At 49.8% G+C, this 25,894-nt stretch overlaps 1 protein-coding gene across 1 annotated transcript; it reads left to right on the forward strand.

Annotated features, from left to right (window-relative positions):
* Nucleotides 1–21,072: 21,072 nt before the first annotated feature.
* Nucleotides 21,073–23,654, forward strand: LOC119112496 (transcription factor AP-1). Its single transcript, XM_037236696.1, has one exon. The coding sequence runs from the start codon at nucleotides 21,267–21,269 to the stop codon at nucleotides 21,993–21,995; it is 729 nt and encodes a 242-aa protein (XP_037092591.1). The 5' UTR covers nucleotides 21,073–21,266; the 3' UTR covers nucleotides 21,996–23,654.
* The last annotated feature ends 2,240 nt before the right edge of the window (nucleotides 23,655–25,894 follow it).

Below are 25,894 nucleotides of genomic sequence, written 5' to 3' on the forward strand. Positions count from 1 at the left end.
AGCTGATACAACCTGGAAAATAAAAAAGCAATCGACAACACTTAATGTGAATATCAAAAAGACACCGGTCACATCACATTGGCCACGTAAGCGGGTAACCACCGATGGTGATGAAGGTATGCTGTGCATGGCAGAGTAACCAAGGATCCAATCGACGTGGATGTCGAAGTAGCCAAGCATTAGACAAAAGACAAAAGAAACGTATGTCTGGAGTAGGAAGTGATAAGTTGCCTGAAGCCACTCCGACTGCCTAATGGACTTATCGTTCTTGGAAATAGTTATCCGAAAAATGTAACTGGAGGTGAAGGAAACGCACGTTGAGGACACTACAACAGTAGATAAAAGTTCTGAGTGAAGAGCATGAGGAGTTTTTGGAATTATTGATAGAAGTGTAGGATAATAAGGGAAAAGCTCTGGGAATAGGTTTGGGGTCAGAGAAATTGTTGGGTCAAAAGTTGAAGGCTAATTTGTCAATAAACTTTATTAAGCTCTAGAAAGGTGAGTTGGATTTCTTCTCAGTTAAACTGCAACAGTTTGTCCCAATAATCAATCCGATTTGTTCTTTTTTTGTATTTTCTAATTAAGAGTACGTGCGCTCTATTCCCCACTGCGAGAGTCTGCATCAAACAGCAGAGGTCACAGGTCATTGGTGGGCGCACGGCGCCGTCCGGATGTGGGAGTGAGGTCATCAATGGCGGACGGCGCTGTCCGGCCGTGGGAGTGTGGTTATCAATGTCAGACGGTGCTGTCCGGCTGTAGGAGTGTGGTCATCGATGTCGGACGGCGCTGTCCGGCTGTGGGAGTGTGGTTATCGATGTCGCACGGCGCTGTCTGGCTGAGGGAGTGTGGTTATCGATGTCGGACGGCGCTGTCTGGCTGTGGGAGTGTGGTCATCAATGTCGGGCGGCGCTGTCTGGCTGTGGGAGTGTGGTTGTCGATGTCGGACGGCGCCTGTTCGGGGCGTGCTCGACGCGGTACGATATTTACAGTCATGAGGCGCTTGCATCGCTGTGGATTGCGGCACCTCCGGGTCGGTATCGCGGTGGCGACGAATATAACTGCCAACATAGATTTATCCCCGTTTGCACATGGCCAGAGGGGACATCAACGCTGTCAAAATTACACATTTCGGCGGGTTGATGTGCGCTGGAAGTGTTTCGGCGGGTCGATGTGCGCTGGAGGTGTTTCGGCGGGTCGATGTGCGCTGGAGGTGTTCGCTCGCGCGCCTTACTCCGTGTAGAGCAAACGGCTTATTGTCCCTGCATTAGCATTGTAATAGCGGTGTTCTTTTGTGCGGTAAGATCGGCGGACAGTAGCACAACCGACATTGCTGTTTATGGTGCACGGTGCTAACGCGTTCATACTGCACGCGCAAATGAATCGTGTGTCTATACTCCTGTCATTAAACGGAAGTGGTCCGAAGCGTAAAATTCGACATGATTTGTTTGTAGAATATGCATATCACTGACATCCATGTTTCATACCACTGCGATTAAAGTCAAGTTTGGCGGCTCCATGCACGGGGTTGCCCCATCGCACTTTGGCTGAGTTATTTGATTATCGACGTCTATTGTTAATGCTAACTTCAGTACACCATTGTTGGTGCCCATCTGGTGTCCTGCTTATTGTCTGTTGTTCGCGGCTGCTGCTCGGCGGAGACGCTTACGCAATTAAAAAGGTTGGTAGGTTTGCTGGAATCACAAGGGGAGTTCAGTAGGTAGTGGCACGCACACTCATGCCTAGGACCCCTCTATTTTCTACGGCTATGCTTGACGTTTGCGCGTGACATTTTCGTCATTTGCTGATATTCACTAGGTCCCAGGAAGGTCACTAAAGCGTGCGCCGGTTTGGTGTGCGCCCTGTGTTGAAGTTGGGAGCCACGGCTACCCGCGCGGACGTGAACCTCTCACGCGGGGGTGGGCTGTGCTGGCAACGCAAGGAGCTGCAGGCGTCAAATATGGTATGCTGCTTGATACTTCCAATTACCATGCGATCATGCTCTTTTTCGTGGTCAAGGTAAGGCGATCAAGGCATATTCTCTGTCGCCAACCAAACCTCATGTGCGGGAAATTGCCGCCAGCAGCGTGCGGCGATACCATGGCATAAAACGGCGATGAAGTTCACGCCCACACGTGTAATCTCGTACCGACGTGCCTTGGCGTAACGTCGAAAGTCTCTTTCACTGCCACATTTTGCAAAAGTATGCACACACGCCAGTAGCGCGCACTTATACACTGTCATTCGATTTATGCCCGAATAGCTCCTGCGCCTAAGAAAGGATGCACAACAGCCGTAAATTGCGGGACAGTCCGCTCCGAAAAACAATCTCATTCCATCCTCGGGCGTACAGATTTAAACTTAAGTTGTGTTTGACCCGGTAAAACTGGATGAACTGGGTGTCTGTGCTGCCTAGAAAAGAAAGAGGAGCAGACCAGGCTCCCGACTGGACTCAGAATCATGTGAAAGTTAACGCACAAATGCTGTGGTGAAAGGTGATGAAGGTGAAAGCTCTGCCGTCAGTTCACGGGACTTGACGTGACATGTCAAGACTTTTTAGCATTGGAAATGGGCTCAGTATCATGGAATCATTTCTTCATGTAGATAAGACAGTAATACGAGGCTTATTCCTCGGAGATCTGAGATTTCAATCTGACTATTTAACCTAATTTGCCAACTATTGAACCTTATTGTTAAATTAAACAAACTTTGGCAGTTTAACCTAAATATATCTCCATTCTCCTGTAGATATTTCCGAGGAATAAGACTAAAACTACTGTCTTATCTGTGTCACTAATGTCCTTCGCTAATGCACTGCACAACTTACGTAATTTGTTCATGTATGGTAATATTAAGTCAGGTGAAAATTTGGTCTTCGAAGACTTTGCAATACAGTCGACACTAGATAAGAAGGAAAACCTGCAGATGCTGACATCGAATAAAATGCTGGAAAACACTGCAGATTCGGTAGCGACTAGAAAGAGATCCATCGAGCTAGAATTGCTCTTGAACTGCGGTGGGAGTGAAAAATTCCATGGCAAAACGACCATACAAGAGCGAAAAATTCAATTCACAAAGTTTGGAACATATGACTCAGTGAGCCATGCTCCAGCAAGCAAAGACATACATTTCAAGTTGGCATGGATGAACTATCATAAGCACAACATAAATGTTTTTGTTTTAACATTTTAGGCCATTACACTGAGACGGAATGCGTTAAAAAGTAATTTCATAATAGTGTGATGAACACCTAAAACTATGTAACACCGTTGTTTTGATGCTGCACTCTGCACTTCCCTTTCACAGGATTTTTAAAGACAAAACAAAGTAAAGGAGTTCAGCAGGACAAATAAAAAAAATCAAAAAGCATGAAGCCTTTAAATAAAAAATATGGCACCCTGCACATCAGCACATCACCAAATAAAGCAAACAACACACTTCTGACAGAACAGGACTCTGGCTTCTGTTAAGTTAGGGTCAGAAAATACAAATATCATGTCACAGTTTCTTGCAAAATACCAATGTTTATTTACATGCAGGTAACCTAAGCCTAACCTAAAGAAGCCTTATCCCATCTCATCCTACCTAGCCTATTTGTATCACAGAAACATTTGTGCGTCACTGATTCTTCCAAACCTCCGGCTGCCACTCACCATGAAACTAGCCAACTTAACCTAAATCAGAGTAGCCCATATGGTGAAAATGTTTCAACTCACCTCACCTTTTTATTGACAGCGGCAGTTGTGATAAAGACATGATTAACCCTATTATCGGCTAATTTCAACTTGTGTTTTGGTTAAGTTCATTAGTGTCAGATTGATGGCACCAGACAAAGTTGACAATACATATAAAAACAGCTCAAATCACTGGACAACTCATTCTGGTTGTCATGGTTGGCCTCTGTCAAGGGCAATAGTGAGTATGCTCCACAAAGCAGTCTCTCTCTTCCAAACGTAACGTAACTTATGGATGGCCACAAAACCAGTTTTGCTGCTTGCCTTTTCATCTGCAGCAAGGACATCCACTAAGGTTTGGTCATTCATATCAAATGACTTAAAGTTTGAGGTGCTGGTTTCGCATTTTAAATTGGATGGTCGGACTATTAGCTGAAAACCGGCATCTACCTCATATTGAAATAGCTATGCAGCTTAAAGTATACCTGTGGGAAGAAATATAGTTCATATCTTCAGTACAGTCATTTCCCAATCAGCAAACTGTGGCAACTACGGGCAACATCTTGTGAAAGCAGATATGAGGGACCACTTCAACAAATTTGAGGCAGGTATTCAAGAGAATGGAACAAAATAATTTAATTACATGTCTTGTGGCATCAAAAGTTGTCTTACGAACGAAACCCGATGGATTAAAACAGAGAATGGCCAAAGCTGGTTACAAATCATATGTTGAAAGCAGGTCAGGTTAGCAGTTAGGTGCTTTACAGGAGAAACCTGCTAGCTTTTAAAGAGCAGGCTCTTTTCTGCTCCCTCACACAAAAAAATCAGTCCTTCGCATAGTCAGCTGACAGACAGGGCCATACAATCCACCACACAATATAAATATCAATCATGCCCACCAATCTGCAAGATTAAAATGCGAAGTACGTAAGAGGAGGTTTGTATGAGAACATAGTTTTGAAGGGCAGAATTTCGCTACCAAGCACTTCTGCATTAGTTGCACCACGTCTGTCCCAAAGCTATGTACGGCAGGCTAACGCAACTTGGTGAGGTAGTGATACTGGAATGGCTTAGATTTATCATCGGTGGTCCACGCCATGAACAAAAAACGAAACAAGACAAAACAAAAACGGCTAACTAGGGGCTTGGCAAGGCAGAAATGGTGATGCAAATAAGTCAAGTGCTTCAGATTGGCTTCTTCATTCTGTATGAATTCTTCGCTCTCGGATACATGTAAACGTATATGGGAGGCTAGCGAATTAACTTAATTTGTGTATAAAGTGCGTGCGAGTTCGCAGTCGGAACATGTTGTAGAGAGATTGGTCAACATTTTAAGCCATAGATGGTATTTTTAGAGATCATCCGAAGGGAAGACAAAACGAAGTTGTATCACATTCGTATGAGACCGAGACGAACAAAAGTAATTAAATAAATATAAAACTTTAAACTCTTTGGTCAAATTGTGTAAAAAAACTTATTTGGCTCATTCTGGGTTATGTTGCAGGGCTCAGCGTGAAGCCAGTTGCCTTTTAAAAAACACCGATGGCCCACGCGAGCAATATAGTAGCTGGACATTATTCCGCTCCTGTTCCTGCGCGTGCAAGTTACAGCAGATTGCACGCCCTTGCAGCGTAAAACACCCCACGATTTGCATGACCTCTGTAAACGACCGCGGAATATGTGTGTAGTGCATTGCGCTGTTCTATGCGCGGCCAGCACACGCTATCGCTCGTTGGGCTTATTAAGGTTGTCGTGAAGGAGAAGCATTTTGCCGACGGCACACCAGTGCGTAAATCACGCTCTGTGCTTCGTGATTAATGAAGATCGCCATTTTTAATGTGGTAATCGTCGTGCAGTCGTTCGGTCTTTGTGGCCGAGGTCATGCCATGGTGCATGGCAACAACCGACTACGGTTAGTGTCTTGCACAGCGGGGCATACGGCTCCCGCACCTTCGACGTACCGTCGCACCACTGCCATCACACCACTGTCACACCATCGATACACTTCCATCACCATACGACTGTCATGTCATCGTTACACCACCACCAACACACCAACAACAACACGGGGTCATTTCACTCCGCTGTGGCATCATCATTAAATCCAACAATCACTTTTTGTAGCACTAACAGGAAATGAAGCCACATAATGTGTCGGTGTTTGTCGAAGTTCTCCCGATGAGTCTGCTCATCGTAAAACAACATGGAGCAGAGGCGTCCCTCTGCGCCCAGGTTCATATCGCCCCAGCCTCCAGCCCCCTCGTTCGTTTTGCCCCTTTTCCTACTGACGAATGCAACGGTTTCTTCAAATGGCAGAATCAAGTGACCCAAATCCGAAAAGAGAAAAGCGGCATCGGGAGCCAGGGCAGTACATCCCCCCGCCGTTTCCCATCGTTTCGGTAGCGCTTGCCTCGGTTATTTACAACTCTTGGGCTAAGGCCGAGTGTCACATAAGGCATAGCGTAGCCTACCTTAGACGGCAATTGCTCTCTTGAAAAGACTTGGCAGTTGGGATTCACAGACCCGCCTCCTTTCGGGATCAACATTTCGGCGCGACGGTACCAAGCAGCCGGCACAACGGTACCTGATCAGGCGGCGCAACCCACGTGGTTTGGCCCACTGAGATCTAAAAACCTAAGAGAGTTAAAAATATCAAATTCATTGGGTGGTTAGGATCACATATGAGCTCATTTCTCAAATTCCGAGGCCCTGGGTCGTTCTAGTGACTTCCAGGTCACATAAGGTCAGGTAAGGACAAGTTAAAGATGGGTGCGGGAAGTGCATTTAGATATCATCACGCAGCCAGTTTTAACCTAAATGTCTGATATAAGCAAAATACCACTGGTGTTAAATCAGGTAATGGACCTTTTCACCCTAATGGGACCAAAATGACAAAAAATCTTTGGGATTATTCTAACATGATAATTTGCAGCCGGCCTCAATTACCACCGTTGGCGTCATGCCCCTCAACTCAGAGGGCTTATCGAATCGATTCTAGGTCAGTACCCTCTTGTGACATTCATGAAATCAAACTCAAAAGCATCTTGATGTCGTTGTGCTCTAGGATACCGAAAAGAGCGTTTAACTCCCTCTTAAGTGAGTTTTCCATAAAAGAAGTGGTTTGGCTTTTAGCTTGTCTGACGTCCATACCTGACCGACGGTAAATGGACTTGGTCGCACTCCTAGTTTTAATAGCGTGGTTATCTATGAAACCATCCGAAAAATACTGGACTTCATCTAACACTACGTTGGCGTTTTACATGGAGTGGTTCCCTAGGAAATACTTTCACCAACAGCTATAGCTGGACTGACCTGCCATAGGCCAGTTGCCTCACAAGAGACATATAATTGCTATATCAAAAGATCAGCAATGCAATTGCTTACAACTTTACCATAAGCATCGTTCGGAAGCTATTTTGGAAACACCCTCGCATGGGTGGAGGTTAACTGACACCATCTGAGTCTGTGTTAGCACTGCGCCAATTTGACCACCCTCAAACTTTTTACGAAATAATTTTCGAACAACGCAGCTGAGCCGCGCCAAACATTGCCTAGCTGTGTGCATTTAGACAGCGGATCTTTTGGCGTACACAATCAGCTGTACCTTGTAAGGCTGCTGGTATGTGCTGGTCAAGGTCAGGCCGTAGCTGTCAGCGAAGTCAATTTCCAGGAAATCGCTCAACCTGATCCAAGAGCAAGATGTTTTTTTTTAAACCAAAGTCATGCATCTTTGGGATAGTTTTCAAGGCAATACAATAATTAAATGTAGGATTACAGCAAATTCCATTGACGTGGAGTCGGTGTAAATGTTAAACCGCGTTCAAAGCTGCCCGGCCTTTTAATGAGCAGCTCGCTTTGTGCGGCAATTTCTGATGCGTTTGTTAATTTTTTATAACAAACCGCAACAGACATCTACCGTGGACCTCTTAAAGGTCATGGTAAATCACTGACCTTAAAGGAGTGTTCAGCATTTGTATGGGTTTTAAAACTGGAAAAGCGATGATACAGCTCACGGCCATGCCCTTTTTAATATCTTAAATGCTCGGGTCCTTGAGCTTAAAGACCGCAAAGGTGTTAGAGAGTGGATGTGAGAGGGTATTTTAGGTTCATCTTGTCATTCATGACGTCATAATAACGTCACTGAAATCCTGCCATTCCGTCAGGAATGCGACGATCAAGGTCAATAAAAATACAATAGCTGATTCGTTCACATCTAGCTTCGTGAGCACGACTTCCAGCTATAACGTCCGTTAATTCGCTCTTAATCAACGTTGTGGAAGGTAAGATGACGTATCCCATCAATGACGTATCAAGAGCCATATTGACGAAACCGAGAAGTTGTATTGTATAGAGCAGTCCTTCTCATAAAAAGCATACCAGTATTAATAAGTAAGCATGTTTCACCATAACTGATGCTTGCTTCATTATCTTCAAATGTGAAACATTCCCTTCAAAGTCCTTAAAGTTCTGACAGAGTTCTGACATAGATAACCCCTTTGTTTTAAGAGACGTACCAACTAGCGCTATCCTTAACACTTATTCAAATTTAAAATATTTAAACAATTTAAGGTTTCTGGTAAGCATGACCTTAAAAGCCAAACAAAGTCATTGACCTAAAATGGAGTTTCACGTGTGTATGGGGTTAATACTTGAAATAACCATCCTGCGGTGCAGCTCACAGTCCTGCCCTCCTGAATACATAAACACCTTTACTTTCTGAGGTGCACGCCAGCAAAGATGTGTAGGCTATTTCGGGAGGCTTTCAAGATAATCCAGACAGTTATGACACCATAATGACGTCATTCAAATCCTGTCCATTCCAATAACCATCAAATGATTAAGGCCGAGAAAAATATAATTGTTAAGTCGTTCACATCTGGCGTTCGTGAGCACCATTTACCAACATAACGACCGCCAACTGGCTCTCAATTAATGTTGTGGAGGGCACAATGACGTAATCAGACAATGACGTATAGATGAGCATATTTACTAAAAAAAGAAATTGTGCTGTCTATAGCAGTCTTTTCCAGCTAACTGCATACCAACAGTTATAAGTAAGCTTTGTCCATCGTATCTAATGCTTGTTTCAATACCTTCAAATGTGAAACATTTCATTTCAATGAACGCCGATTAACTGCTGCTTGGAACAAATTTTGTGATCAAGGTGGTTGCATGAGGACGCCTACGGACACGTTGGGTACCAATCTTGAGTTTGACCTTAGTTTGACCTCGTTTGACCTAATTGACATGACCCTTGAACCTCAAATTTGGTGGCAGGTGAGATTATATACTGATAAATCCACACTGCAAATTTGTTGTGTCTTACACTCCTAGTTTTTGAAGTCCCATGGGGTCAAATTGACTCCTCCCACCCGAGCAGAGTATTTAACTGGCCACCCGGGCGCAAGTTGAGCCTCACCCCACGGAAGGCTTCTCTTCCGCCCAAGGAGGGACCTCAGTGCCCCCCTCCCCCTCTAAAGAAAAAAACCGGAAAAACCAAGCAAGCTGCAGGCGCGTGGAGATTGACATTGAAAAGCTCTCGTCAAGCTGTGTCAGACAGGTAAGTTTGAACAAAGGTAAATGCGATCTTTTACAACCCAGTTCAGGTCAAAATGGTCAAATTAGCACCTTGTAGACTCACCTTTTATCCCGACAACTAAAAATGCTACCACAGTGTTTAAGGTGCTGCTGAATGCGTCTTGCTAATTGCATCATAATCACTAGTGTGTATTGACATATTTGATCCACAACCTGTCACGTGAGTTTAAAGGCCAGAAGATGATTGCTACATTAGTCCTGCTAGCTACCTTAAGAGCGAAAAAAATCATTTTGTTGAGTAGAACTCAGGTAGAAAGCCCTTCCAAAGCCGTAACACATGCGCCACTGAGGTTAGAGCGCATAACCTTCAAAGGGTTAATTCTGGCTACAAAAATCCAAGTTAGACTAAACTTGACCTTGCAAAAGCTTCAAGAACTATAGCAATGAGCAAGTGTGACATAAATATGGAGATGATTGTAAAACTTTTTTTTAAAAAGTGTTCTGCGCGAGATAAGCGCAGTCTGCCGCTTTGAGCAAAATGTCAGTGCCATGACTTCGAGAAAGAGCTAATAGATCTTGAACCACCAAGGTCATGAACCGCATACTTTTCAAAGGTCAAAGTTTGGCCTAGCCTGATCTAAGATGACTTGGCCTTGCAAAAGCCAGCTGAACGATAGCGATTCACTTCAGAATGATTAAGATAAAAACATGGGATATAGAAAACCGCTTAACCGGCTTTCTGCCGGAAGTAACCGTTTTTTACTCATGAATAAAACGTCTTTTGTACAACATCTTGCCTTGGCCATAAGCTGTGGAACAAAATTATGATTTCATATTTCCAAGAATACCTGATATCCATGAATCAAAAATCGTCGCTAAGAACATCATCCACATCATTTTGTCAACGCATATAAACGTAACCGACATATCTCAAATTACTCATTTGATTGATTTTTTGTCCTGCATGTGTGTAACTCACTCTATACTTAGCCTTCTTCTTGTTTCATAATCATATTCTGACTTATCCATGTTCATGCACCCAATAACCCAATTCATGACGCTGACTCTCGGAGCACTCTCAGCAACAAGCTCTGCTTGGCTGGGTGGACTCCATGGAGATACAGCTCTAGACTCAGCATGAAAATGGCCAAGCAAATGTCCCTCCGACTTGTGCGGCTGATAACTTTAACTTATCAACTTAACACTGTGAATGAGTGCTAGTAGTTTATTTGGTGTTTCTAGTCGGTCGCCATTAGCTGACTTTGGCCATAACTACTTTATACCTCATGTATGACTTGTCCTTGTCTATTGCATGACAACAATCCTGCTGGTTCTACACCACCTGTTCACTTGTTCCTTTACGTTTGTTTTTACTTCTTAGCTGGGATTGCAGCGACTTCATTTTATGTTTTCTAGTCTTATCTTGCGGTTTGTTGCGTCACTGGCATAGAGAAAGGGGAATATCTGGTACCTCTTCTTGGGTAACGATATAGAAGTGGTCATGAATCCGATGTCGGCTCATGCTCCTTATTGCTTTTCATACCTGCCTGTTCGAATGCTTTCAACTGCCTTTCCGGGAAATGTGCGTCGCACGGCACACTGTTCAATGCAAAAAGGCTTACTTTACTTGACCTCATCTCATAAGAACGGTTATCCTCTGGACACTTTTTGGCGACAGCTTTTAAATTGTATTTCACTCGCGATGGTGTAACTTTCGTCACGCGCGGATGCAGCCAAACATTTCATAATCTAGACCGACGCAATCTGGGGTGTGGCCAACCTTTAGTGCGAAGGTTTATGTCGCTCGGGTTGCGAACAAAAGTAGGTATAAAAAGTAGGTATGTAATTGTTCGTTGGATAAAGTACGTATGCTTGATGTTCATCAGGATGAAGAACGCAGGGTATGAAGTTCGTAGCGTGTGTCGTAACGTTATGTTATGTCGTAACGTTCGTTATGTCAAGAGCATGCATGGATAATGATCGTCCGATAAAATGTTGGCCAGGAAAAAGTTCGTAGCACAACTGTTCGTACACGCAAAAGTTCGTATAGGAAAAGGTCGTGAGCAATCGTTTGTACCCAAATGTTTGGCGCGAGTGTGGTCAGAGATAACGTCCGTTTCATGAAGGAACGTAAGCAAAAGACTGTGGTTTGATATATGCTGTAATGAGACAATGTTTGTAGGAAATTGCTTGCCATACATTAAGCTTATCTGATGATGGTATGCATGCAAAACTTCCTGTGCATATGCGCGCTGAACGTTGGAATGCAGACATTCGTTATTGGTGTTAGGTGGCAGATGGATAATCACTGCGGAGACGACCACATCGCGTCATCGGGGGAAAGGAGGACGTGAAGGCAATCGCGTCATCGGGGGAAAGGAGGACGTGAGGGCAGGGTGGTGGACGGTGACAATTGCATAGTTCAGGTCAGGTATTATGACTAACCTAACACTTCATGACATGAGCTCTACGATCTGAGACGACCGGCAAATGAGCTCAAATCACTTGGGGCTTTTCAAGATGACTCTGTGGTGGAGAGGACTATAAGTTAAAAAAGCATGTCTACTGTAAATCCCCTGCCGACTTTGTTACGCTCCCGTATTACCCCTCGCTCTGACGATGTCTCTGTCGATGACTCCGCCTGGTGTCCTTGAGCGCGCCACTGAGGCCAGCTGACGAACTCGCCGAGTCAGCTCGCGCGCGGAATACGGCGGGCACGGGCACCAGTGGCACCTGCCATACGACTGATTACGTAAAGAGAATCCAATTCTAGAGACCATGATACACCGGCCGGACCCACTTGGACGCCCTACCTTTGATTAGGACTTTGTTTGCACCCGACCCGAGATCGTATGAGAACGTCACTGGTACGATTTACGCCGGATGCAACCAGAAATTATTCACTCGAATTGACACCAAAGATCATAATCGGAAACCGATTTTCAGGGGAATTTAACAGATACTGGTGCATAATTTGGTACCCTGCTGGTCGATCCATCCTGGATCTTTCTCCATAGAAGTACAGTCCATCACAGCGAGGTCAATGCTCTCCACGCATCGTAACATGATTAATGTTCGTCATTCTCGGAAAGTGGAGTGCAACCACGACTTTCCTCTCACACGCCTATGCTGCTCAATCTTTGCATCCGTATTTTTGTCGAACCAACGTTATCTGCCAGGAACATTTGCATGCGTTCAATTGCTTACGGAAAATCATGTACGTGATTTATGCACACGAACTTGTTTACATACGAAAATTTTTCCTGACGGACTTTTGTCAACACGAGCATTTTCCAGACGTTCTTAATACCATACGAGTTGCAGGCTTGCATTTGTAAATCATTTACGTACGTTCTTTTACCATACAATTTTAGACAATACGCACATATGCTTACGAACATTTGTGTGCGTACTTTATCCATGCGTGCTTTTTTCCTTTGCACTTTTCTCCCAAAACCATGATCTCCGACGATTGTCGTAGGTAGCAGCACCCGTCTCCACAGCTATCCTAGATGGCGCTCGCTTCGCTGGTTTGTAAAGGTCCGTAGGTTCATCTTACGTAAACGGTCCGTAACGGTCATCTTCCAGGTCCGTAAACGTATGTGCATCTTAGCTTTCGAGGCCAAGGAAGCGCTAAAGGGGATTTGATGGGGTTTATGTGCTTCATCCCGCGGCCATTACCAATAATACTCATGCTAATGGCCTCAGCGCGCTCTGGTGGATTCTCAGTGCGGGGCCAATTACGGGCTATGAGAGTGCGTAAAAAAACACGCTTTCTATTAACAATACAGGCTCATCGAGCCAAATAAACTTAGCTTCTACTTCTAAAAAATACTTGCCATGTCATCGTTTCCTTGCAAAGTGGTGGTGTTTGTTAAGTTGCGTGACAAAGGACGCATTTTAAAGTGCAACAGTATCCGCACCGCATAGATTGCGCCAGATTCCCTGTCTCTGCCCCGTGCCACTGGGGTACAATGCCTGAATTTAAGAGCACTGGCACATCAAATTCTAGCCCTGCTTTGGTATTCTCTTCCTACCGTTTTAGCTCTCTACAGCCTTCCTCGCCGCCTGCCGCCTGACTCTCTGGTGGTTTGTAAGCAGTCTGAATCTTCGATAATTCATCCGAAGACAGTGACCACAGCCAGATCGGTGCGTTCTGGTGTCTTTGGCATCACAGAAAAGCGTCAATGCCTTTAAACCCTCGCTGCAAACTTGGAAGCAAATCTAATCCTGTGATTGGTCAGACAAATAGCATGTATCACCATAGCATGTATCAGCACTGGTTGGCCGATATTTGAAACGTAATATTTGCCTTCTCTTCCTGTTCATTCCTGTACTCATGCTTCCTGAACACTCTGCACGCCATGCTCCTTGTGTCACATGCAGATCTTGTTGACATCACGGTGATTTGTACTGCTGCGTCAGACAGGCCGTCAACAAATGATCAACCAACCACACGAAAGCTAGCCGTCTTGAACAACAACATTTACGCGTAATTAGTGCTTGCCAAAATAACGCCTCAATCTATGGGTGCATACATGCTTACAAACATCTCTTTTCCACCTTACGATCCTGGAATATGGCGCAACACAGACAGGACCACGCTTGAACACACTACCACAGTGCGGAATCTGGGGTTTATCGCCATGGTATGAGGGGTCTAACTTTGTGACGACCTAACTTATGCTGACCAATTGAAAGACGAGTATAATGCCCGAATTCGCAGCTTCTCCCAAAGCCAAAGGCTGTACACTTATGGAGACCAGACCGCTCTAACTTGTTGTTTCTACAGCCTTGGTCCCAGCCATTCGTCCGTTCGCCAAACGGAAAATCCTGACTGATTACGTCTGCTTGTGAATCTCTGTCCTTCTCAAAAATTGTGTATAGCTGGAGCAAGTGTCACACCGGAAAGCCAAATTTAAAAATCTTCACTTCAGCTCTACACACTTACACCCTCAGCACTTCACCCCTACACCCCTTCTTCAACACATAAAACGTGCTTTCCGATGCACACAAAAGAACGAAGCCCGCTGTGGTAGCCTCTTCCATAACATGCAAACGACGGACGTCATAGCTTAAAGGGAGTATTCCACATCCGCATGGGGTTTTGAAATAAAAAAAACAGCTTGAAGACCTTTCGGTGCTGTTTACAATCCAGCCTTTCTTAAAACCTGAGTACCTTTGGTTTCTGGGCTACACGCCCGCGCAAATGGCTGAAGGTATATCAAAGAGAGTGTTTCAAAGTCACCTAAGCATTTATGACGTCATAACAACGTTATTCAAATGATGTCATTCCATAAGCCATGCGGGATCGATGCTGAGAAAAATAGAATTGTCGAGGCGTTCCCATCTGGCGTTTGTGACCGCGATTTCCAGACTTAACAAAAGTCAGTTAGCTCTTAATCAATGTTGTTCAAATTACGTTGACGTAATCAGACCGTGATGCGTTGAGGAGCATCTTTATTAAACTGAGAACTGTGCTGTCTAGAGCAGTCTTTTCTACTTACTTTTTCAACTTTTATACCCAAAGGTCCACCACTAGTTATCAGTGAGCCTGTTTTATCATATCTGATGCTTGCTTCCATATCTTGTAATGTAGACCATTCCTTTTAAAATGTCAGGAGCAGTGGCACAGGCGGTGGGGGCACAAGGGCCACATGCCCCACTCTTCTCTCTTGGGTCCCGAAAGATCGAAGGGACCCTTAGGTCTGACGATTAAAGGCCCGAAGGGCTGGCCGTAGTTTGCATTAAGTGGCCTGGTCCATTGGGCCGGTCATGAAAGGCCAGTCAGACCCTCTGCGCCCGATCGGGGCCCCTGAGTCGACTGGGACCTCCATATCGGTCAGGCACCAGCAGTACCGACTCCGTGTCGGCCTGGACATGAGGGTCCCTTACCCAAGCAGGGACAAGACCGGAGCCCGCGATTGACGTTGGTTGGAGTCCTAATTCGAAGACGGCCCATGTCAGTGAAAGACTGGAGCCCGCGATTGACGTTGGCTGGAGCCCTAATTCGAAGACGGCCTATGTCAGTGAAAGACCGGAGCCCGCGATTGACGTTGGCTGGAGCCCTAATTCGAAGACGGCCTATGTCAGTGGCGGGTCCATAGTGCCTAACAGGGAGTCGTGTTTTTTGGCAAAGGGCTCCAAGTCGCCAGGGGTCAGCTCTCGAAGGAGACCGAAAAAGGACCCAAAGGGCCCTTTGCGACTGACGAGCAAGGCTGGATTGGAAAACTGACGGGCCCGATGGTGCCGAGGGGCTGGCTGTAGATCACATTAAAGATCACGGTCAAACAGGCCGAAATCCTCCTGACTCACTATGAGCTCTGTCTAGCCTACGGTTCAGGTTCATTATATATACTATGATATATATAAATATATATATATATATATATATATATATATATATATATATATAATGCTGTGATATATGTACGTATATGTATATATATAGCTCGAGGTTATTCACAGGCGTTTAGGTAACAATATACATTTGGTGTCCTGGCACCAACAAAAGTGCACGAAATACTATCGACCAAGATAATCTTCGGATTGTCAATCCCGTTACTATGGGCGCTATGTTGTAATATACTATGAGATTGTATATTACATTGTAATATACTATGAGATGTATGTGAATTAACCCAACGAGATAAAGGTCACCTTAAATAAAATCAAATAATTTTAATTTGTAAGGTGTTTTTTATTCTATTTTATTTATTTCAAATTCAATTTATTTTTCTAAAAGGTATAATAAAAACACACCTTAAAAAAGGCCATAGGATAAAGGCCACCATATCATCTCGCCGCAAATTTAAAAACACACAAAAAGTTTGCTATGAAACACGTAAGGCTTTACAGAGCTGTGTGGATATCATATGGTCATGGTGAAAACAAATGATAATCTCACCAATTCAACAGTCTCTTTAAACCGGTCCCGGCTTTTCCGGAATCGCCCGTAGGAACTGCCCATCGTCGCTAGACAGCTGATGCATGGTCATTGGTAAGATGTCCTGCGTCAGTTGAAACAAGTCCATGGTGTTTTTTAATGCCTCGAATTGTCTTGACAGTGGGGAATGTGCAGTTAGTTTATCGACCACAACCAAGACCTCTGATTTTTTGGTTATAATATTTTGTGTGTTGTTATGCACTTGGACACAAGGAATACACCACCGCCAACTCCAATTATGAAAGCACCTCGGGACGTAGCTTGTGACCACTAAGTCAGAGGGACGTCGTTTCGTGCCTGGTGTATTCTGCACGTCAGATAACCCCGACACTTACTTTCAGTGAAATATGAGTCATGACCGTGCCAGTCGTACTGCGCTGGGTGGTAGACCACTCCAGCCACTACCACCAGGCCAATCAATGACCTCCGCCCGTAGGGCCGCGACTACGCCAGTCAGAGTGCCCCTCAGACCGGATTATGATCCTTGGAACAACGCGGATCTCTGTTTTGTCCAGAGGCCACTAACACTGTACAGTGGGCACAGTGCCGGTCTCAGCCCTGGAGACCCATTTCTCAAACAGGGACGAGGCCGGGGCCTGTGACTTGCATTGATCGGGCCCTCCAACAACGAGAGACTCTGTGACGGCCAGAGACCCAAAGTGCCTTCAAGGGATCCTGCGCCAGAAAGGGGTCATAAGTCGGTCAGGGGGCATTTGTTGAAGGATAGGGACGGGACCTCGAATGGCAGAGGGCCTCTTGCATGGGTCCTCTGACAGTGCAAGCAAACACGATAATGTATTATAACAATCCACAATGCGCCAATGAAACGGTCCTGGACCACTCAGGACCCCAGTACCGAACGGGGGCTCTCCACCCCATTTCAGCTAAAGCCAGTTAAGCTGAACTGAAGTCACTGTGCCAATTGCTGGACCACCTGCAGCGATCGGGGATCTTGTTGTGCCGACGCGAGTTCCTGGGTCGATCTGGGGCCAAAAGGGCTCCTTGTGACAAGGAGGGGCCGACATATGATGCATCTCTCCAGGACCCTCTGGATCGTCCAGGAGACCCCGCCCCCATGTTATCAGAATGGAAGCCGGTAGGCACTTTACGCCGGGATCGGTGGCGTTCAGCTCATGGCCGGGAACAAGGCAAAGGGTCTCATTGGTGTTTAAAAGAGTGGCTCGAAATAAGACCAAAATTAAAAAAGGCAGGCCAGCTTGCCTGAGAAGGTCCATCCCTTTGCAGGATCGAATTTCGAAATAAATTGCACAAAAAGTTATCAGTCTGCGCGCTTGCAATCTTAGGACCAAGAGCAGCTATGGTGTTTGCAGTTGCATATGGCCGGGGCTGCAGTTTCAGTAAGGCGGAACGGCATGGGCCGCTGCAGACAACGCCAGGCACCGTCACAGCATAGGGTGTCAGGGGAGCGAGAGCGACCGTCGTGAAATAATGGTTCCGGAAATCACACAAATCAATTCGTACCACGCAGAGATTAGACGGTTTATCTATTCCCCTGTATACATTTGGGATGCCTCTAAACAGACTAACGGAAATAACGACACTCAAAATAGAGATCCTCCCTTTAATCTTCCAGTTCCACCTTGAAATTCCGCCAGCAGTTTCTGGTATTGTAAATGCTAATATGTTTCTATCATGGGTTCAAATATCGCACACGAAAAGCATGCGCGACAACTGTCTTATAAACGTGCGAATTGATCCCCTAAAGCAACACTGGAAAGATATTATTCTTATATCAGACGTGTCGTCAGTTTCGCCCGGCCTACCGGCCACCGCCTACTGTTATTCGCGAAGCCGCAAATCATCCGCAAAGCCCAGGCCGCGCAGCCTGAGGGGACTGCAAAGCCTAGTCGCGCAGCCTGAGGGGACTGCAAAGCCCAGGTCGCGCAGCCTGAGGGGACTGCAAAGCGCTAGACGCGGCGCAGCCTTGGGGCGGCAAAGGCCCGGCCGCCACCTGAGTGTGACTGCAAAGCCCAGGTCGCGCAGCCTGAGGGGACTGCAAAGCCTAAGAGGCGCAGCCTGAGGGGACTGCAAAGCCCAGGTCGCGCAGCCTGAGGGGACTGCAAAGCCTAGGTCGTGCAGCCTGAGGGGACTGCAAAGCCTAGGTTGTGCAGCCTGAGGGGACTGCAAAACCCAGGCCGCGCAGCCTGAGGGGACTGCAAAGCCGGGCGTCGGTGTTTTTGTTTCCAACACTGCGAACGCGCAAGCACAAAATGATGTTGCATAACTTTTCTCACTAATCAATTCTGAATGAAAATTGAATATTCCCGGACGAGCCTGGATTGGCCAAGTTCATGCAAACTCGTGACCTCATTTGATCTACAATCTAAGTTCCCGGAACCTTCAATAACTCTGTAGAACTCAGCAAAAAGTCTGGCAAAGCCTCTGAGTTCTATCGGCTTAGATGAGGCTTGCTGAGCCATTGTAAAACGAATAGCGCCGATGGATTATTCTACGCAGTCATTTAACGCTCGCTCCTTCTGTTTATTAGCTTTAAGACGCAAAAAGAATCACATCTCCCGTTAACTTTTCGCTTTTGTTCTAGTTGGAGAAACTCAAGATAAACATGAAAGGAGCAAACCAAAAATAGAAAAATAGGGATATCCCCTTATCAAAATTAAGTGGACAATATCTGAGATTTTTGGGGAGAGCTTTCGCGATCAGGGTTCTTGTGAACCCTTTGCCACCTGCTTACCAAGCCTCTGGTGTGCTCCTGGTCATGATACAAATATTGGTGCATGGAGGCACAAATTTGGTGCACGATACGTCTGAGCCGCCGTCCGTCATTAGCGCTGGCACAGGCTGAACAGAGTGAGCGTCGAAAATCCTGCCAGTGAAGAAGCGAAAACCCTACCTGTTGGCTTCAGCTTCATCATGCTCAGCCATTTCAGTCATTATTTGCTTTTGTGGGGAGAAAGCAGCACCTGGTTTTTTATCATCTTCGTCTCGTAGAACTGCAGATACATGTCATAAATCTGCCAATTGAATATTTGCGAGAATGTGTTTCAGGAGATATCTGCACCGAACGATGCGACGAAGACAGATAAGAAGATAAAAAGAAGATATGCGCTCGAGGCGCTGTGTCGTCATAACACCCCCAGCTCCCGGCGGACACCCACTCGGCACGGAGATTACCACGGCGTGAAAAGCTGGTCTGGTTCTTTGCCTGCAGTTCTGGAACCTCTGAGATCCGGGATAGTTTCATCTTTGGGATTACAAATCGCTGCTGCGAACCATCGGCCAGCTGTATGGTTGACACGAGATAAATGTAACCGCTAAATATCTGCAGAAATGCCAGTTTTGGGAGCCCCTTCCTTGAACAGTAATTCAGTGCCTCAGTCACGCGATTCGGTGTCACTACAGATGTAACTAGGGAATGAAAAAATGTTCGTGCTTTTTTTTCATACCATAAACCGATTGTCCAAATTAGAGGTACTCATTAAATTCTAAGTTTTTAAAATTCCAAACATTTCATAATTTTCTTTGGAAAATAAATGAACGCGGGCAACGATCTTTGGAATTTTGGGGGAGACAGCCGATATCACTCTGCCGTGTCGCAAATTGGTATGTAACCCAACTTACCTCATGCTGCTCTGCATCAAAACAATTTGATTCGGGGACATAAACGATTTGTCATTAGAGCACACACGGCTGAAACATGGCATTTAAACTTGTTATAATAGAGGGCATCGACTGAAAGGGCGTCGAAATAAATTTGTTAAGGGGAGCCTGTGAGACTCGCTTTCTACCTAGGTACCATTCGCTACCACTCACCACACGACTCCGCTGCCGTCGCCTGGCTTAGTGACAGCCGTGCTTAGCGAGATCGATGTGAATTGTGAAGTCTTAATGTTTCCATGACAACCCGTGATACACATTGCCTACCCAGCATAGTTTTTTTCGTTTTATTCAAATCGAGTAGAGGAATGCTGCGATGGCAATAGTGACTGCGGTTATTGGTTGCAAGCAGTAGTTTTTTATATTTGAAAAAAACTGGAATCGTTTCGACAACCCGATCTTTCGGACAATTTTGAGACGGACAGCTAGTCCGTCCATCCTTTTTTATTCAAATGTGGACAATATCTTCCAAGAGACAGCACCTCTGATCCAAATTGACCAACATCCCACTATTTTCATTTTAAGTTGAGCCTGCTTACTCTTACCTCGTACACTTGTGAATACGGGCAGTCAGGGGTGTATATCTCTGGGCAGTTGGTAGCCGGCCTGAGAGTCCGGGTGAGTCAAACACTGATTTAACCACCATAAGCCAGTTGCTGCAGATCCGATATTCGTGGACAGCCGGTACCAGATCTGGCAGCCACGGGGGGTACGTCGCCAATCTGACGCCGCTGTACGCGAGACAGGCGTGGGCGTACGCTCGGCGGGCGGCGCGGGTCTGCCGTTGAGGCGGGCGGGCTGAACGGGCGGGCCGGGCCCGGCCGGGACGCCCATGCAGCGCCGGCACCGCCGCGGCTGCCGGCGGCCCAGTTCCGTCGGCGGCCGTACCAGGAACCGGGCCGCAGCCGGGCCTCTAGAGGTGCAAATCGAACAGGGCCGACTCTCCCCAGCCAAGCGCCCAGCACACGGAACGATTTTCTGAATAGTTGAGCAGCAGGAAGTGAGAAGGTCCCCGCGCGTTTGTAGTGAGACAGTGAGGTGCATCTCACAGCCGATCTTAGACGCGGGGGGCGGCTGTGGTCCATCTGTGGGCGCCAGCGCTTCTGTCACTTGCGGCACTGTGCGTGACGTCACGGCCGCGCCTGTGCCCAGCGGCCCGTGACGTCATCCGTCGGCGCGCGGCCGACCAATCAGCGCCCGCGCCGGTGACGAATCCGACTATTTTCGGGCGGTTACCACATCCTATATAGCGACGCGGCGCAGGCCCAGTGGTGAGTCACTGTGTGCTGGGGAGAGGGAGCAGCTTGTTCGATCGGTGGCTGTCCGACGGTAGGCCGCGCTGTGAGAGGGCGTGGGAGCGGACGTCGGCGTGTGCGGCGCGTGCGTGGCGTGTCACGGCGCCTGCCTGTACGCGGCTAGGTGTGGCACGCGCGAGGCGGGCGCACCAGCTGTGTCCCGGGGTGGCGGCGCGTGCGATGGAAACCTCGCTGTACGGTGACCAGGAGTACGGAGGCGCGCGCATGGAGTCCGTCCAGCAGCTCAAGCGGCAGATGACGCTCGACTTGGAGGTGTCGTCGGCGGCCAAACGGCCGCGCGCCAGTCACCTGCTCACCTCGCCGGACGTGCGGATGCTGCGACTGGGCTCGCCAGAGCTGGAGCGGCTGATCGCCCAGCAGGGAGGCCTGGTGACCACGCCGACGCCCGGCGGGCCGCAGGCCATCAACGCCGTGTTCGGCCGGCCCGCCACCGAGGAGCAGGAGGACTACGCGCGCGGCTTCGTCGACGCGCTGGACAGCCTGAAGCAGCAGGAGCGGCCCGAGCCGGCCGTCTACACCACGCTGGAGGCGACGGCTCTGCCGGGCCGGCCGGCGGCGCCGGTTCGCGTCAAGGAGGAGCCGCAGCGCGTGCCGTCGGCCGCCTCCGACAGCCCGCCGCCGTCCAGCCCCGTTGACATGGCGCAACAGGAGCAGATCAAGCTGGAGCGCAAGCGACTGCGCAACCGGATCGCGGCCACCAAGTGCCGCCAGCGCAAGCTGGAGCGCATTGCGCTGCTCGAGGACCGGGTACAGGTCATCCGGCAGGACAATAACGAGCTGGCCGACGTGGTGGGCCGGTTGCGCGAGCAGGTGCAGGCGCTGAAGCAGGAAGTGCGCGAGCACTCGCAGCACGGCTGCCAGATCATGTACCCGGCGGGCCACGTGTGACGGCCGGCGGTGCGCGGCGGCCGGTCGCCGCTGCGCTCCGGCAGCTGACCCCGGCCCCGCTCCGCCCCGCGCCGGCCCGCACCGGCTCGCCAAACACGTGATAGGCAACAAGTGTTGGCCCTGCTGTGATCGGTTTTTGCTACAGCCTATACCACCTGTGCCTGCGCGGACAAAGGGAGAGGTGCTAGTCATGTGGGCTTTGTGCGTGCTTGTGCCTACAGCATTCCAGCGGTGGCGCCGGCGGACTCGCTGAACTGGTGGACGCTCTCACGCTGCGCCCAGTCCTGGAGTCGATTCGTGGCGCAGGGCCCTGATACTGCCCACGCCGCGCACCGGTCATAACCGCTACCTGATCGACACGAGCATACACCCGCGGCACCGGCCGCGGCCCAGGATGCAGCGTCGCCCCTGTGTACCCTGGTCTCTGCCCGACGCGTCCCGTCGCCGCCGACGCGGAGCCCGAGGCTTGTCGTCGGTCCGCTTCCCTTGGCAGAGGGCCCGCCGCCGCGGCTGAGCAGCGCCGGCGCCCCCCGGCCGCCGCCGAACTGCGCTTGTCCGCGGCCGGCGGGGCCGCGGCGTCCGCCTTGTATAACAACGTTTTGCTGACCTGACGTCCATTTATAGACGGCTTTGAACTGAGTGTGGTTTTTCTGCCTGGGAGAGCGGGGAAGACCGTCTGGGGTGGGCTCTCATCCCTACAAGATGAGGCCGTAAGCGCCTAATGTGCGCACAACTGGATCCGACCGCGGCCTGCGGTCGGATCCGGTGCGGTGCGGTCCGGTGCGGTGCGTCCGGATCCGGTGCGGTCCGACCCGTGCCTTATCCTCCACCTCACGGAATAGTAGAGGATGCTGTTTAAAGTTTAGGTAGTGCGGTATCCCCGAGGAAGGCAAACGTTCATTTCATCTGGCCAGTTATCACCTACATCGACGTGCCGTTGAATACAGCCACAGTCCTCGCACGTCTGGTACAGCCCCCTCACGCAGCGTGGCTTGCGTCTGACGCAACAGTATCGATAAGATCATGGGGTAATCGAATGAATGACGTATTTGAACCGAGAAGTCAAGCCAAGGTGCATATGTGTTAGCAGATGATATGCGGACACTAGCATAGTGAAAACAAACGAACGCAAACACGTTGCTAGAAGCATGGATTTCATTGACGCACTTGAGCGCATACACGATGAAATGTATCCCAAACAAACGTAAAACATTGCGACAAGCATAATGGATTTCATAAATGCACTTTTACCATATACACGATGAAACGTCTCTCACCTTCATCATATGGGTGCCACGCTTTGAAAATATTTAATTGCGCTCAATAAATCAATTTATGAACTCTTAAACTAAATTACTTATGAAAGTGAACTGAAACAACCGCCGCGGGCTTCCTCAGAATGCGGATAGGCTCCTGAAGTCGATCCAAGTCAGTCACATACGCGGACGCTGCGGTATCCCCGGTTTGGTAATTAAAACACAGCATGTGACGCGCAACATCGGACAATAAAAAGCAAAACAACAAAAACAAAACAGTGAAATGTTGTCGCCTCGGTGCGGCAGCCGAGCATTTCCTGTCCCATCGACAGAGGAATATGCTTGCGTTGTGCGCTTACGACGCGTTCGATCGCAGTCGAGCCTGTACTCCACGGCGCACCAGCCGGCGGCCGTGAGTCACGCGGCACCGGGAACTCAGGGAACCCCGCGCGGGCGCGGAGCGCCGCGGGTCCGTCGCGGGTCTGGCCACGCGTCGCGCCCCGGCGCCACAGGCTGGCGCTGCAGGTGGGCGGCGGGAGCGCCGCCGCCCGGCCGTGGGTGCAGGGAGTTCAGCCTGATCGCGGCGGACGTGCTCTGTCATGGCGCGAAGAGTCAGCCTGCATGACAATGGATCGCCGCCGGGTCCATTGTTTGCCGGCCTCGCCGTCTCGGCAGTGGGTTTAGTGGCGGCGCGGACGCCGCCCGTCCCGCGGCATAGCAAGCGCGCAGCTGCAGAGCAGCCGTCTCCGGTCACATCCCATGCAATGAGCGTCAGACTCGCCGCTGCGCGTCGCCACAGCTGCCACATATCGCTGACTTGGCAAGGTGCCCATCAGTGTGGCGAGGGCCCGCCGTGGCACTCCGCCATTTGTCGATAGAGAACACGCGGCAGCACAAGAGGGGGAGGGGGGCATGTGAGCGTCGTCATGGAGCTTAAGAATTATCGGGTGTAAAAGACGGTAGGATGTGAGGGGAGACATCCGCCTCCCTCACGCTCGCTCTAGTCGTGTCGTCGGTTCGGTAGCACTCGGCCGGTGTCTGATAGGGAGGCTCGGTGCAGGGCGGGCCTGCCCAGCGTCACGCGCGTCTGCGCTGCGGTCCGGGCCGCAGACCGCAGCACCCGTGCACGGCTCGGCGCGGCGCGTGGGCCGCCCGTCCGGTCGGCCGGCTCGGACCGCTGGCCTTGGGTGACGTGGGCGGTCGGCTCCTGGCGGGCCACTCGGAAGGCAGGCGGGGCTGACCCGGCCGAGCAGTGCGGAGAAGCTGGACACTGCTGCTGCTCTGCGGGCAGGCAGGGCTGACCCGGCCGGGCAGTGCGGAGAAGCTGGACACTGCTGCTGCTCTGCGGGCAGGCAGGGCTGACCCGGCCGAGCAGCGCGGAGAAGCTGGTCACTGCTGCTGCTCAGCGGGCAGGCGGGGCTGACCCGGTCGAGCAGTGCAGAGAAGCTGATCACTGCTGCTGCTCAGCGGGCAAGTGGGGCTGACCCGGCTGAGCAGCGCGGAGAAGCTGGTCACCGCTGCTGCTCAGAAGGCAGGCGGGGCTGACCCTGTCGAGCAGTGTGGGGATGTTGACCACCGCGGCCGCTCAGAAGGCAGGCGGGGATGACCCTGTCGGGCAGTGTGGGGACTCTGGTCACCGCGGCCGCTCAGAAGGCAGGCGGGGATGACCCTGTCGAGCAGTGTGGGGACGCTGACCACCGCGGCCGCTCAGAAGGCAGGCGGGGCTGACCCTGTCGAGCAGTGTGGGGATGTTGACCACCGCGGCCGCTCAGAAGGCAGGCGGGGATGACCCTGTCGGGCAGTGTGGGGACTCTGGTCACCGCGGCCGCTCAGAAGGCAGGCGGGGATGACCCTGTCGAGCAGTGTGGGGACGCTGACCACCGCGGCCGCTGAGAAGGCAGGCGGGGATGACCCTGTCGAGCAGTGTGGGGACGCTGATCACCGCGGCCGCTGAGGGGGCAGGCGGGGCTGACCCTGTCGAGCAGTGTGGGGACGCTTGATCAGCCGCGGCCGCTGAGAAGGCAGGCGGGGATGACCCTGTCGAGCAGTGTGGGGGACGCTGATCACCGCTGGCCCGCTGAGAAGGCAGGCGGGGGATGACCCTGTCCGAGCAGTTGTGGGGACGCTGATCACCGCGGCCGCTGAGAAGGCAAGGCGGGGATGACCCTGTCGAGCAGTGTGGGACGCTGATCACCCGCGGCCGCTGAGAAGGCAGGCGGGGCTGACCCTGTCGAGCAGTGGTGGGGACGCTGACCACCGCGGCCGTTCAGAAGGCAGGCGGGGATGACCCTGTCGAGCAGTGTGGGGACGCTGGTCACCGCTGCTGCTCAGAAGGCAGGCGGGGCTGACCCTGTCGAGCAGTGTGGGGATGCTGACCACCGCGGCCGCTCAGAAGGCAGGCGGGGATGACCCTGTCGAGCAGTGTGGGGACGCTGGTCACCGCTGCTGCTCAGAAGGCAGGCGGGATGACCCTGTCGAGCAGTGTGGGGACGCTCACCACCGCTGCTGCTCAGAAGGCAGGCGGGGATGACCCTGTCGAGCAGTGTGGGGACGCTCACCACCGCTGCTGCTCAGAAGGCAGGCGGGGATGACCCTGTCGAGCAGTGTGGGGACGCTGGTCACCGCTGCTGCTCAGAAGGCAGG

This window comes from Pollicipes pollicipes, unplaced genomic scaffold, assembly GCF_011947565.3.
Source record: "Pollicipes pollicipes isolate AB1234 unplaced genomic scaffold, Ppol_2.1 Scaffold_7261;HRSCAF=8764_pilon_pilon_pilon, whole genome shotgun sequence".
Taxonomy (NCBI): domain Eukaryota; kingdom Metazoa; phylum Arthropoda; class Thecostraca; order Pollicipedomorpha; family Pollicipedidae; genus Pollicipes; species Pollicipes pollicipes.